Source organism: Lissotriton helveticus, chromosome 4_1 (genome assembly GCF_964261635.1).
Source record: "Lissotriton helveticus chromosome 4_1, aLisHel1.1, whole genome shotgun sequence".
NCBI lineage: Eukaryota > Metazoa > Chordata > Amphibia > Caudata > Salamandridae > Lissotriton > Lissotriton helveticus.
In genome coordinates this window covers 1,252,817,331-1,252,831,520 of record NC_136063.1, presented here as the reverse complement: position 1 = coordinate 1,252,831,520, position 14,190 = coordinate 1,252,817,331, and the positions used below count along the sequence as shown (strand labels likewise).

At 43.6% G+C, this 14,190-nt stretch overlaps 1 protein-coding gene across 1 annotated transcript in view; it reads right to left on the bottom strand.

Annotated features, from left to right (window-relative positions):
• The window catches only part of LOC144829057 (uncharacterized), a 419,215-nt gene that overhangs the window by 55,339 nt on the left and 349,686 nt on the right, over nt 1–14,190 (bottom strand). The window contains exon 6 of the mRNA XM_078687804.1: nt 10,976–11,118. Coding sequence (XP_078543930.1) covers nt 10,976–11,118 — 143 coding nt within the window. The remainder of the gene's footprint in view (nt 1–10,975; nt 11,119–14,190) is intronic.

The window sequence follows — 14,190 nt, the reverse complement described above, 5'->3', positions numbered from 1 at the left end:
CTGTTGGCTGAAAGGCTACAGGAGCTGCTAGCGAGCCAGCCTCGTGTTTCCTGGAAGGCTTTTGATCCAAGCTAGTGTAAAACGCAACACTGACATCACATTATTATTATCATAACGAGAGAGGTAATGTGTGAGTCTCCAGTAATATGCATGGTGCTGTGACAAATGTCTCTGCTTTCTAGACTTGTGCTGTGTCGGGGTCACCTATCACACCTCAGTTGCGCAGTACTGTGTGAAAATGCACAGCTCGGTGTTGTACAAACAGGAGAAGATTCTGCAGCACAGTAAAAGTCACATGCCACTGATGTTATCTGCCACACTTTTGTTAAAGCTGCTGTTTAGGAGAGACATTAAAGCATTGCGCATCTGATACTACATTCAACACAAAATAGTGCGGGAACAACATAGGCTGTATTAAGGATGCAGTACCGTATGTGACTAATAAAGCTCCCTTTAGAAATACTTAGGGACACCTAGTAACAGCCTGTGGTACTGCACTCTTTCCTTACTTCATGGAATTTCTTTTATTTCAGTAATTTTTTATTGAAAAAAAAAGAGTATATTTACATGGAGCATTACATATACATGGGAGGAAGAAGAGAAAAAGCGAGGAAAGAAAAGAGAAACGCCGGGGGGGGGGGGGGGGGGGGATGGTCCGTTTCAGTGTTATTGGCATTAGTCCAACCGCCAGTCGTTCGCGCTCTTCCTTGTCATTTGATTCCTCCGTCCCCCCATCTTACATTGATTGTCACTCTTTGATCCCAGCCCCACAGTAAGCCATCTACAAAAGCAAGGCAGACACACTACTTTCGACACACTCAAAAAGGACACAAACTGGACAGCATAGAACTGTACAACTTCCTGAAGATCAAGGTAGCAATAAGGAAGGCAGACCTGAACGGACAGACACCGTCAATCCTGCAATACGCCACTAACCTTAATAAACTGGGGCTTCGTGGAATTTCTTTTATTACTTATGCTACTATTGGGAAATTTTGTAGGAATTAATTTTAAATGTTTCCGTGGTTTGGGTTCTGGGTCTTTTCGGAGCAGCCATCACAACATACTTTGTATAACCAAAAAAACACATTTCATTGTGCGCCCGCTGCTGGGAGGAGGGTAGACCTCGCGAAGCCTTGCTTACTGTAACATCGTTTAAAAGGCAGAAAACAAGAAAAAGTGTTCTCTTTACCTTCCTCCACCCGTTGTTAGTGGGTGGGTTCAACAGGAGATGTAGTAGCTACCACTGCGTTGTTTTCACTATAGCCAGACAACTAAAACCTTCTCCTCTTTCTCCATCCTCGCAACAGAGACACAAGCGAAAGAATATCGAAAGTATTGCGAGGTTGGGTGCTGCAATCCTGGCTTCCCTATGTTCCTGGGGTTGCCTTCGCTATGCAGGGCTGCCAGCTGAATACTTTAGTGGCTGGTGTCTCCCATCAACGTATTCAGTATGTTGCCCAAGGCAGTCCCTGCTTGCTGGGAGAGAGATTGAGAGGAGACAGAGTATAGGTGCAGGGAGGATGGGGACCAAAGAAACATTTTAGAACATGGGTATAGCCTCATCAATTTGAATCTTTGTTCTGTTCCAAGGGCATTTGACTCCGAAGTGACTGATTATTTCATTCACACAATTAAAGTGTGACTTTTTTGTGAGAACAGTCCTGTATTTTATGAAAAAAATATATCTATTACTATGTTGCGTTTTTATGGCTTGAATTGTTTTTTACAATTCTAACGGTTTACCAAATGTTTATGGGGGTGGGGTGTGCCTAATCTTTCCCACTAGCCTGGTCATACATTTTTTTTCAAGACAGGTAAGAACTTTGATATGGCGCCATCACCTTCGCAGTGCTGCCTTAGCACCTTGGTTTCTCTCTCCTTCTCTCGGCTGCACCAGATTCTTTCATAAACCCATCCATTCCACACCACATAATTCAACTCAACAACACACCACATACATCCAATCCACAACACAGAATACCACATCATGCCGCAAAATTCAACAATACACCACAAATTTAAACTCCACAAAATACCACTACACAACACAAAATACCATTTCAAATAATTACACACCATGACACACAATCCCGCTCCACATAATAATTCCACTGCACACCATATCACCTAATTTCACAACACACATCCACTCCACACCACACAGTTCCAAAACTGACAATTCCAATCCAACCCACATAATTCCACTCCATACCAGATTGCGTGCATGAACCGGGACCTTCCAGGCTTTCACTGCTTTTGTGCTTTGCACACCATGCACTGGGTAAAAGTGAACTTTGGTGTTGTGTTACCTGCACAGCACCATCTCCATTTCTCCCTGCAGCTCCAGACAGCCTGTTGCCACCCACCTCCGTAATTTACTTTATGCCCCCTGATAACTTAATTAAGGGCCAGGTGTACGAACATAGTAAATTGTGACTCGCAATTTGCGCTAAATTGCGAGTCGCAAATTCAGAGTCACAATTTACTATGTACTACAGTGTCAGAGTCACTGATTGCGATTCCCAATGGGGTCGCCAAATGCGAGGCTCATTAATATTAATGAGGCACTCCCATTTTGCGACCCAATTGGGAATGGCTGGCCCTCCCAGGTATGGTGGTCTGCTGGGCTTAGCAGACCTCCATGTCTGGGATTGCTTTTAAATAAAGCAGGTTTTTTTTTAGTACAGCCCGTTTGCCTTAAAGGAAAACGGGCTGCATTAAAAAAAAAAAAAAATGAAACGTTTTCATTTAATTTTTTAAGGGCAGGCAGTGGTCCCTGGGATCACTGCCTGCCCTTAAAACATATTTTGCCATGCATTTACAAAGGGGAAATGGTCCCCTGGGGACCCCTTCCCATTTACGATTGCATTACCACCTACTTGAAGTAGGTGGTAATTTGCTAGTGTTTTGCAACCGCAATTGTGGTTGCAAACCATTCATACATGGCTCATAAGTCACTATTAGGAAGGGAACGCCCCTTTCTAATAGCGAGTCGCAAAACCGATTTTGTGAGTCGCTAATTGATTAGCGACTCGCAAAATTGGTTTGTACTTGGGCCCAAGGTTTTCAGCATACGCAAACTGGTCTAAAACCCCGTTTGCGCACGCTAAAAAAACGTTGTACATCTGGCCCTAAATGCTTATAGTTTTCTGGTGCCCCACCCCATTATTGAAAATTATAATGAACATCTGGCTACACTGTGAATACAGCTCATTATAACGTGAAAGCCCCTGGTGGTTTATTTTGTGACACAGAGTTTCTCAGTGTTATATCACAAACTACTTCGGTTGCAGTGGGACTGGCTGACTCACTCCATTATTGTCTCTGAAGACAAGCGTCCAGGCACCCTGTGCATAGGAACAGCTGCCTCTGTTTGCTTTCACTACAGCCTGTCACCTGCTAACTCACTCTCTGTCCCCACCACCTCCCTCTCTGCCTCTTTCGTCGTTAATATATCCCTCGACTCCGCTCTTAGCGCCTAGATATTCCAAAAGGACGGTGGAGCGCTTCCATAGACATAAAAGGCATATAATATTTATAGTTTAATATCTACCGTTGCTAACAATACAGTATGCATACAATATGAAGGTAAGTGCTCACCCATTTGTGCTCCTCCTATTGTCTCCTGCAGTGGTGTAATTGCAGCGCTGAAGGGGCACTAAATTCCGTCCTTCCTCTTTCTTTTAAAGCACTACTCACAAGACCCCTGCTTCCCACTGTTTCCTCTCCATTATCTATCCTTCCTATATCTTTAGATAGGGCAAATGATCACTCCACTGCAAACAAAAAAACATAACTAAGAAACACTGTCATTTGCAATGTCCATAGATCTAACTTTCACTAATGCAAGACCGATTGCATTGCAAATGCTTGTTTACTGTGTGACCGTTACATGCAAACTATAGTGCACCAAGTGTGACCACACATTCTTTAATATTAACCGGTCCATTATTGTGTCCCTTGTTTGTGTCCTGAGTCTCATACGGTGCGGCGCAAATTCAGTGTGACATGAGGCGCACACGGGCGCACCTTAAGGGGCATGTCCATATCGGAACACACCAGTCACGAGCTTTTAAAATCACTGCGGTGACTCACAATCTCAGCATGCAGGGCTTGGAGGTTACAATAGGTGAGATCACCAGGCTGGCACCCTTGTAAAAGTGAGTAACTACTCCTGTGCAGGAGGGGGTGGATTATATTTTAACCTTCTTTGAGCACAGGGTGCATTTACTTAATGTGAACTTTTTGACAGTCCCCGCAGTGTATCACTATAGGCTCCGCGGCCTCTATTGCTCCCTATGGGCCATAACTAGCCCCTGTTCATGTTATTTTTTTGTCTTGTGGCATGTTTATTTTAAGTCACTATTCCATGAATATATTCCTTTGTGAGACAACACAATATTTTTATCAACCTTCATTTTAGGAAAAACTATTGATATGCATGACGTCCAGGCCTTCTACAGTCTGTATATAGATGTCTTAATTTTTTCTGCATGAGATTAGTCTATCCACATATTAGTATCTCTGTAAAGAGATTATAATTCACAGTGACATGTATACTTAGTCTCAGCTCTTATTTCCTATACCAAGGTAATGTTGATGTTTATCATGCTTTTTCATCTTTTTCAGGTCATGGGCTATTGTACCCAGGAGGAACTGTAAGTTACTGTGCTTAGGTATCATAAAACACTACTCGAAGAAAATAAAACAGGATACTGTCCATGTATTTACACTACGGATCTGCTTAGTTATGTTCTGATGAAAGTCACATGACCCGGTTGGGCGGGGTTGGCTGAAACATGTAGACCGGGATTGATTTTACAAGTAAGGGATCATCGATTTACTCCCAATCTACATCCTGCTCTGATTTTAACCTTACCCTAATTCCTGCAAGAAGAAATAAAGTAAATTAGGAGTTGGATGTAATTTGAACCACACAAATCACGTTAAGCCTCAAATCTAGAATTGCTCGCTTCTTCTAGAGGTAGATCCCACCCCACACATTAGGTGTGGGGAGTATCAACCCGATGATGAAACATGCCGCTCGTGGGTTAAGGTCCCTTAGAAACATTTCTAAGACTATACATTTATACCAGTCTGCTTGGGTTCCAACTCCAGTGAATATTTATTTTCCAAAGGAACTGGAGTGGATACATCCCTGATCACTTCTTTCTTTCCCATTGTGAGATAATTAGTAGTTTTTTTACTACGTTTCATTGAATGGCCCTAAGCAAGAAGCTTCAAATAAAGATCATTAACACCAGTGAGTTGATATATAACTAGGTTGAACAGTTGCCTGACAATTTTGTGTTGATGCTGTTATGCCCTTTAAGTTTCAATGACCAACTTGTCTACTCACAGATAAAAGCATCAAGATCCACAAATATGCAGACGATACACAACTCTACTTGAAAGGCTCCTCTGCTTCAGATATCCAGCGCATTAAAAACTACCAGCACATCATCCAGACTTAGCTGTCCAGCTTTTACCCGATGGTCAGCCCAGGCAAGACAGAATCTTTATGAGTGGTACGCAGGGCACTAAGTTGCACTGGTCCATTTCTTTTAACCTCCTGGCTTCATAGATAAATTTGTCACAGATTGTCTCATGCAGTCTTCAATAGAAGCACGTTTGGGGGTACGCTTTTTCGCTCTATGCTCTTTTCTATAAAACGGCTTCCCGTACTCTCCGCGAGAGCAAGAGAACTGGAAACTGTTTCTGATGCGACTTAAACCTGCCTCTTTCCTAAGTACACCACTTGCTCCACCAGCCTTTCAGACCAGTGAAAGAAGCATTCATTGGCAATTGAACCCTATACCATTTTTTACACTTGACATATAAGATAATGTTTATACAAGAGGGCTGGCATACAGCATGCATCTTTGTTGACATTTTGTTTGAATTAAGTAGTGCCTGCTCCTGCCCCAACTATTTACTCTGTATTGGCAGATGTTAGAGCAATCCTACACTGTGAGTTAAATATAGCTTTGACTCCTTCTTGGAGGTCATTTTTTTTACCAATAGGTACTATACTTTTATAGGTAAACATAAACACATACACAAACTACCCGCTCATTGTACTCAGAGATTCCTGGGGCAGAAGTCGAAGTAAGCAAGAACTATATGGAACTAATTCACCTACTTTTCGTTTATAATGACCGTTCCTTTATATATTTATTTGCAAAAAGTAGAGTAGCATGTGCTTTTTTGTTTCACTTTATATTTAGTCAGGCTGATTGTTCAAAAAAAGAAAAGTTTTTAGGCTTTATGTCACATTGAATGGTGCAACTTCAGATTTTACAAACTGACTGATCTTAAATGTGCAGCCAGACCTACTCCTGATATGGAGCCGTGGAGTAAAAAAAAAATCTGGAGAAAGTATAGGGAGGAGAGGGAAACGTTTTTTATGTGGTGATACATTTAGAAGGTAAAGGTGGCAGCTCCATTCAGTGACGTCAACCATGCATGGCGGCACAAGTATTGTTAGATATTCAAAGAAAGAGTGGGAATGACTAATACCATCACACACAGGTTACCCAATGGTCCAGGCAGTGTAAGAAGGGAACTTACTTCAATACTTATGACAATTCATGAAGATTGTATCATTGAGGCAGTGAATGCCACAGTATCCCTTTACTTTTTTTTTAGGGGGGTGGGGTAGTGGCTAGGCAGTGGCTAGCTTGGAAACGCTCTCCCTGTGGAGGTACAGATGAGAGAAAACATTCTGAATCTACCCTTATTGGTGAGGGAGATATGTTCAGATCAAGGGAGAATTATGTCTATCTGTTGATTGGGTGGATAAGGCGGGAACCGACTGCCTGTGGGGGATGAAAACAAGGAGGAAATCAGGGGCGGCTGGTCCATAGGGGCGCCGGGGCAGCGCCCCACAAAAGAAACTGCTCACTGCAGTTTAGGCAACAGGAATGTAAGCAGATGAATTGACAGCTTTCACAATTCGTCTGTTTAAATTTCCGGGCCGGCCTGTGCTTCAGGGGTTAAAGTGCGCATGTCTCCTGCTCTCGCCTGCGCACACAGGCGAGAGCAGGAGTCCAGAAGATGGTCTGACTGCGCATGTGAGTGAGGAGCGTTGCCCCTCACTCACATTCACAAACCATTAGGATGCTTCGCATGCCCAGTGTAGGGCAGGCGTCGGTAGATAGGCTCCTGCTCGGGCGGTGATGCGATTTGCGCAAAGTCGCCCCATGCCCTATCAAATGCCAGGATAGGAGGAAACAAGGGTCAGGTGCCCGGCCCCCCATCGCATTCAGTCTCCTGATTTGGTGCAGTTAGTATTTCCTGTTGAGCGTTGCAGAGGAGACGTGATGCGACGCGGGACCGAAGGAGATGCCTCATGCCTGGTAAGTTTAATTCATTACAATATCCCCCACCCCTCCCCACGCGTACCAACCCCCCTCACCCCCCCAAATCATGTCGGCCGTGACTGGAGTTGTTCCACCGAACCGGGAGGTGGGAGGGTGGTGACAAGAAGCAACTTTCTCATGAACCCTCGACGAAGAAAACAGAATTCCGCCTGACTTGATGGATCCCTTCTAACTTATTCTCTCCGAGACTGCGTACTCGCTTGATATTAAAGTAAACTAAACATCAAGTAATCCTAAAGAACTGTGTGCTGGCTGCCGATGCATGTATGCAAAGTGACAGTTAATAATTATGTATTGTTGTGAATGTGTGGGGCTCACTACTGGAGCTGGACCACTGTAAATATGCAATTTTGCTGCGTTTCCGGCATAATCTTTGATTTGCCACACTTGCCACATAATCCATCACTGTTTGCATAACTTGCTGATTTTGACCCAAAAATAATTTTTTCTAGCTTTAAAAACGGTACTGCATGTGTTGCTGCGCAGGGGCAGGCCTTCCCTCTATCGCGCGGCTGCAGGTCACCTCAGACCTGTCAGTTACTGATTGCTATATTTAGGTATCAAACTGATAATAAGGTGAAATGTTTGCCCTTACGGCGTTAATATATGCAGCAGTGGCAAAACAGTGAGATAGTGCTGCTTGAAAGTGTGCCACATTAAGCTGCATAATTTGCTTTATTTTGCCTACTTTTGAGGTCAACACACATTTTAATGGCAAATGCCACTATCTGAGGGAAAACTCAGTAAGAGTTTAATACCCGTCTCTAAAGGGCAGGGATACTGCACGTTGCACAGATTGTGGATTAGTGTCCGTGATTAGTCTCCAAGAGTACAGGGGAGCTGCTTGCGGGTTGAGCCACAGCTAAGACATAAGTAGTGCAACATTGCAGTCGACCTCATTGATAGTAAAGTATTGTGTACACAGTACTATAAATACCTCCGTAGGCCGATCACTGAAATCAAGGCTGACTTTACCATCTTATACGGGGGTATTTGTAATCATGTGTCCCACTCTACTATTGTTTCTGCAATCATGCACCACACGCAGGTATGATTTCAGTAATCATGCTTCACACATTGCTGTGATTGCAAACATCTTGACCAACACACAGGTATGCCCCCTTAATTGCTGAATAACGATGCTCCTCACTGATGAAGGCAGTCATCTTTTTCTGAGATGTTCTCTTTCAGGATTCTCCTTTAGTGGAGGGCTGGGCATCCCTTTTGCCTTCCTCAGTCCATTTGTCCGGTGTGCTTGCATTACATTCAGTCCTGGCATTAACTGTTCTGGCCGGGTGGGGTGTGCTTGCCTTTTGTCTGCTTCAGCTTTGTGCAGGGCTGTGTCTAAGTAGAAGCGGAAGGATCAAAGCCCTGTGCTCTTGTTGCCGATACACCATCCTGAGATTATATTTCCGTGTCTCCTTCGAGTTCTCACCTATTATAGATATGTTCTGCTTGGTTGCCTATGACAGAGACCACACAGTTACTAGTTTCACGGTGCTTGGTTTCTAGGGGTTTAGGGCTGCATTCCTCATCTTGGGTAGTAACCTCCCGAGTCGTAATAGCTGACCCTTAGATTGGGAGCAGTACTGGCTGGCGATAGTGGAGTATACCCTTTATTCCTCTACATAGAAAGAAGCGTTCTCCTCACACCCTGGGTAAATTCAGTGGGGTCATGCCAATATTGAACCTGCACCCTGTGTGTTTTTGTACCAAACTGCTTTCTCTTGCTACTGGGAGGTGTGTATGACTGAGTCCAAGCAGACCCTATGAGTCTGGAACATGGAATTCCAAGAAACATAGCAAGTGCTGCTTGGAGAATTGTCTGGCCTTTGTGCATGGTTGAAAGGGTTGGCAGTGCGTGCACCTGCCCTTTTTGTGCCATAAATCACTGGGGCATGGGTTCATGTGTGCATGATAATATTCTTGTTTCAGGGACAAACCTTACACCCAATTGTATATTGGTTTCTTTCTGCACACCTCGCAGAACAAGCGATAGAGAGTTTTGCCATTCATTGTCTTTGTTAGAACAGATTCACAATTGCGTTATAGTGTTGTACGTCAATTGGTTTACGCCTCGCCACTTTCAAATGTCACCAGCCGCCACTGGAGGAAATGCTCATATGGATTTTGCGGAGTAGGTAATATTGGTCACTTTTGTACTCCACAAGAGTGCAATTCTCGTTTCTCTTGACAATTAAATAGTAAATGTATTTAGTATTGTTCAGCTCATGCACTTATTTAGAGAAGATGTGAAACTGTGAAGTTTAACCAGAAATCAGCAATTGTGTTACCAAACCCATTATTCATGGTATTAAATTACATACTACTACATGCAGGAAATAGCGTGCTGAAATATGTTAGGTTGTTTAGTGTTTAAAGCGGTAATTTTGCCACTAGGGTGACCAACTGACCTGGATGCAAATTCAGGACGGTGAGTGTAAAATTTCAGGACAAAGGGTCAAAATTCAGGACAAAAAATTCATGACAGAAGGTCAAAATTCAGGACACAAAATACATCTAATAAAATGGACTATTCATGACACATTTACCTTATTTCTATCAGGAAGTGACCCCTAGCCCTTACCCAACCATCTGTAAAATTGTCTTGTTAAATCCGATCAAGTGTACGCAATTAATTAGCAATCGGGTGTACTTTCAAATGCACTATTTATCACCAATGTATCGGAGGAGAACGCCCATGCCTCCTGCATGATATCGAATTGTCCGCCATTCCTTTGTATTCACCAATGATATAGGCCGAACATGTTTTAAAATGAGCGATTTGCCACTCATGCCCCAAAATCATCGCTAGAAAAACCTGCATATTCATGTATAGGTCCCTTTAAAAATTATAAACAATGTTCCCCATTTCTGCTGCCCCAGTTTGCAGTAACATGCACTCTCTACCACATTATCTGAAATGGGGCACCATACTACCTAAAGAACATATAGTTAAGCGACAGTGAGACTTTAAAAAAAAATGTATGATGATTGATGCCATTCTGACCCTGCTGTGAGGGGAGAGATTTGGTTGCACAGACTCGGGTGGGGCTGCTGTCGGCCCTTAAGATCACAGCAGGTGCACGAGCTGGCCCCTGCAGCGAGAGTCACAGAACTCTCAGGCTACTTGCAGGGGGACAGCTCACTCTAAAGTCCGAAATTACGGACAAATGGCGTCCGTGAAAGAATTCCTCACAGACAAGAGGCCCAAATAACAGGCGGTCCGTGAAATTTACAGACGGTGGGTCACCCTATTTGCCACTGTGTTTTTTTGCGGTGGTAAGGAGCACTGTTTACTTATGCCATGAAGCAATCTTAAAAGTGCTATTACCACATCACTTTGAATAGGAAAATCATATTTTATGTGTGGTAATGCACTAAATGCAAATTTAACGTGACTTATTGCACTACAGACCTCGTTAAATGAACACTTTATTTTTACGCTTTTTAAAAAAGTTGGAAAAATGAAGGGGAACTCATTCATCCACTATGGGTCTACATTTGCTCTGCCTTAACACCTGCAAAATATATTTCATAGTTTGACCCTGATTGATCCTGGCTGCAGCAAATAATATGTAATTCCTTACCAATGACCAGGTCGGTTTCAGAGAGGCGCTCAGTGGGCATCCCTTTTCGCAGGAATATTCCAAACAAAGCCACAGTGGCTACTGGGTAGATTGTTATGGTGTATCGCACAAACTCCTCAAGGACAACACTTTCCAGAAGAAACCTGAGGTGGAAGGGAACAGAAAAGGTAATGAAAGTTATTGTTCTATACATTTTGATGTGCATCTATGATATTGAAGGTCAATGTTTTAGTTTTAGTTCATGCACTGTTATTGATTCCTATCTGTGAATTACAGTAATTTTCGCTGTTTTAAGTTAATTTAATTGGAATACACCCATCAAAGCAACATCACTTTTCTATATTTGGACTTATTTTAAAATAATGGCATCAAATATTCATTCATCCAGCTATTAAAGTAAATAACACTCTTCTACAGAGGTTCTTTGTGTCTTTAGCTTAAAACATTCCTGAATAAAGCGAAACAGCATACTTGACATCAAGGACATACAAAGGCTAAACGGAACACACATCTATTACAGATTTTGGTTATATGACTAGTCCCTTGAGCAGACCGAAGAAGGCCTCAAATGCAGAACCTAATAGTGTCCATTGTCTGTTGAACCATCACAGCTTACTTGAGTCTGGTCTGGAAGATCAAAGGCAGTCAATAGTACAGTTTGTGTTGTGAGGGGAGCATGCATGAAACGAGACGTCATCTCTGTACTAATGTTTTTGCAGGGCCTTCCTCTCAAACACAGGGTATTTGTTTTCTTTCAAGCAGTCAGATTGCCAAAGATTTCCTTAGAGAACATCTGGAGAAGCCTAAAATACCTTCAAGATGCACTTGATGAATTATTTTAGCCCATGAGCAGCCTAAACATGCCTCAGGCATCTCCAGATTCGCTCGAGTGTAAAACGTGGTAAGTACAATTCAAGAAGGATCATGAAAGTCCAAGATGTTCTAGGCTTCTCCAGGCCATTTTCAGAGTAAATATTTGTGATTTGACGCTAATGCATTCCAACTATCCATCTATGGTTGACATAAGGCTATAGAGACAGCATTACAGGTATGTGATCAGCGATACAAAGAGCCTGGACCACTGATGCTACCAACCAGTTCTAAAGGCCTTTTCAATAAAACCATTTTGCATGGTTTGGTGTCCCCACTATGGTTTGCAGTTAATATATCCAACCATTGTTGTTTCCATTGCTCTATTGTAGAGACTGAGCCAAAGGTAAACCATCATGCCGGGGAAGAAGTGATCACCAATTCCTCAAATGGCATTGTCGTGCTTACAGCATTTTTGTCTCTACTGTACCCCTGATCAGCAAGCTACCTTGCACACGATTCCGTCATATGAAGCTCTGACCAGCTTCCTTGCTAAGGCAAATTGTTGTACGGATCATGTCTTCCACCGCAAATACCCCTTTCTCATTTCAATTTGAAGACATTTGTTATTGAACATGTAACAAATGATGAATTGCATGTGTCTGGCAAGTGCTTTTTATTCTGTAAATGTGTAATGAATAAGCAACATCAATCAAAAACACATTCAGTGATAATTTAGTAACTATTTAGCATAGAATTTATTCCAGTAATGTCATAAATCTTATGACTCTTTCCCTTCCTAATTCTATTCTTTTATTCACTTGTTTTCAGGATTATTTATTTTAGTTTTAAGCTCTGAAACACATTTAGGACAGATTCCATTTTACCTATAGTTTCCATTTTAGTTAGCCTGTCCAGCTTGTTTGCCTTTGGCCCCGAATCCATTCTAGGTAATGGAGGCTGCCATCTTTCAAAATGGAGTCTGCCATTTTTCCTCTAATTATGCGGGACTATCTGCCTTTGACACAGATGTCGTCTGTGCCTATCTTTCCATGAACTGTGAAAGGGTCAAGTAATTCAGATACAAACATCAACAAAACCCTCAACATGAGTCTTGGACAGGTGTCCCTTTCAAGGTCATATAACATCCATAGCCAAAATAGTGTAGTCTGAATTGGAATGGAATGGATGTATATTTGTAAAGCGTGAATTAGTGCCCGGAGGCGTCCAAGCGCTAAGAATAACCAGGAACCTACGAGGGGAGGCTAACTGAGATTAGTGGTGCAGGTTAAAAGGGAAAGTTTTTAGCTGTTTACGAAAAGTGGGGAGACTGGAATTGGCTCTAAGATGCAGGGGAAGGTTGTTCCAGGGCCTGGATGCGTTGTAGGCGAACGTCCTGCCGCCAGATCTAGACCTTTTTATTCTTGGAGCCACAGCCAAAAAAGTCTGGCTGGAGCGGAGATTTCTGCTGGGAAGGTAATGGGTGACTAAGTCACGGGTAATCCTGGGGCCCGTGTCCCAGAAGGCCTGATGTGCAATGCACATGGCCTTGAACAGAATTCTCTGACGCACTGGCAGCCAGTGGAGGCTGACCAGCCCGGCCCTCACTGATTGTCTGCGAGGGAGCTCGAGCAGTAAGCGGGCTGCGCAGTTCTGCACTGTCTGGAGTCTGCGCAGGGTGTACTCTGGGGCGCCGAGGTAGAGCACGTTGTTGAAGTCTAGTCGTGACTGTATTAGACCCTGTACAGCTACCTGTTTGGCCTCCATGGGAAGGAGAGGGAAGATTTTATTTAGCATCCTCATGAGGCCGAAACAGGTGGCTGAGAGTTTTGTGGCCTGGGCGCTAAAAGAGAGGAATTTGTCCAACCATACCCCAAGGCTCTTGATGTTATTTTTAGAGGTTGGAGGGGGGCCTAGACAAGGGGGCCACAGAGAGTTGGAGAGGCAGAGATCAGGGGGCCTAGGAGCATCAGCTCCGTTTTGTCCCCATTCAGTTTGAGGGATGATGAGGACATCCAACCCTTGACCTTTTCTAGGCATTCTTTAAGTCCGCCTGACGCAGGCATGTTGGCCTCCTGCGCCAGTGAGACCACCAGCTGCGTGTCGTCCGCATAAGAGATGATCTTAATCCCAAAAGGGCGGACGACCTCAGCCAGTGGCCTCATGTATTTGTTAAAAAGTGCGGGGCTTGAAGAGGAGCCCTGGGGGACTCCGCACTTTAAAGGTCTGCTGGTGGACACAGACTCACCCTCGAAGACTCGAAAGGATCTGTCCTCTAGGAAGGATTTGAACCACAGCCAGGCTTTGTCCCTGATCCCGGCATTGGACATGCGGTGCAGCAAGGTGTCGTGGCTGACCGTGTCAAATGCCGTGCTGAGGTCAAGGAGGATCACTGCCACTGATCC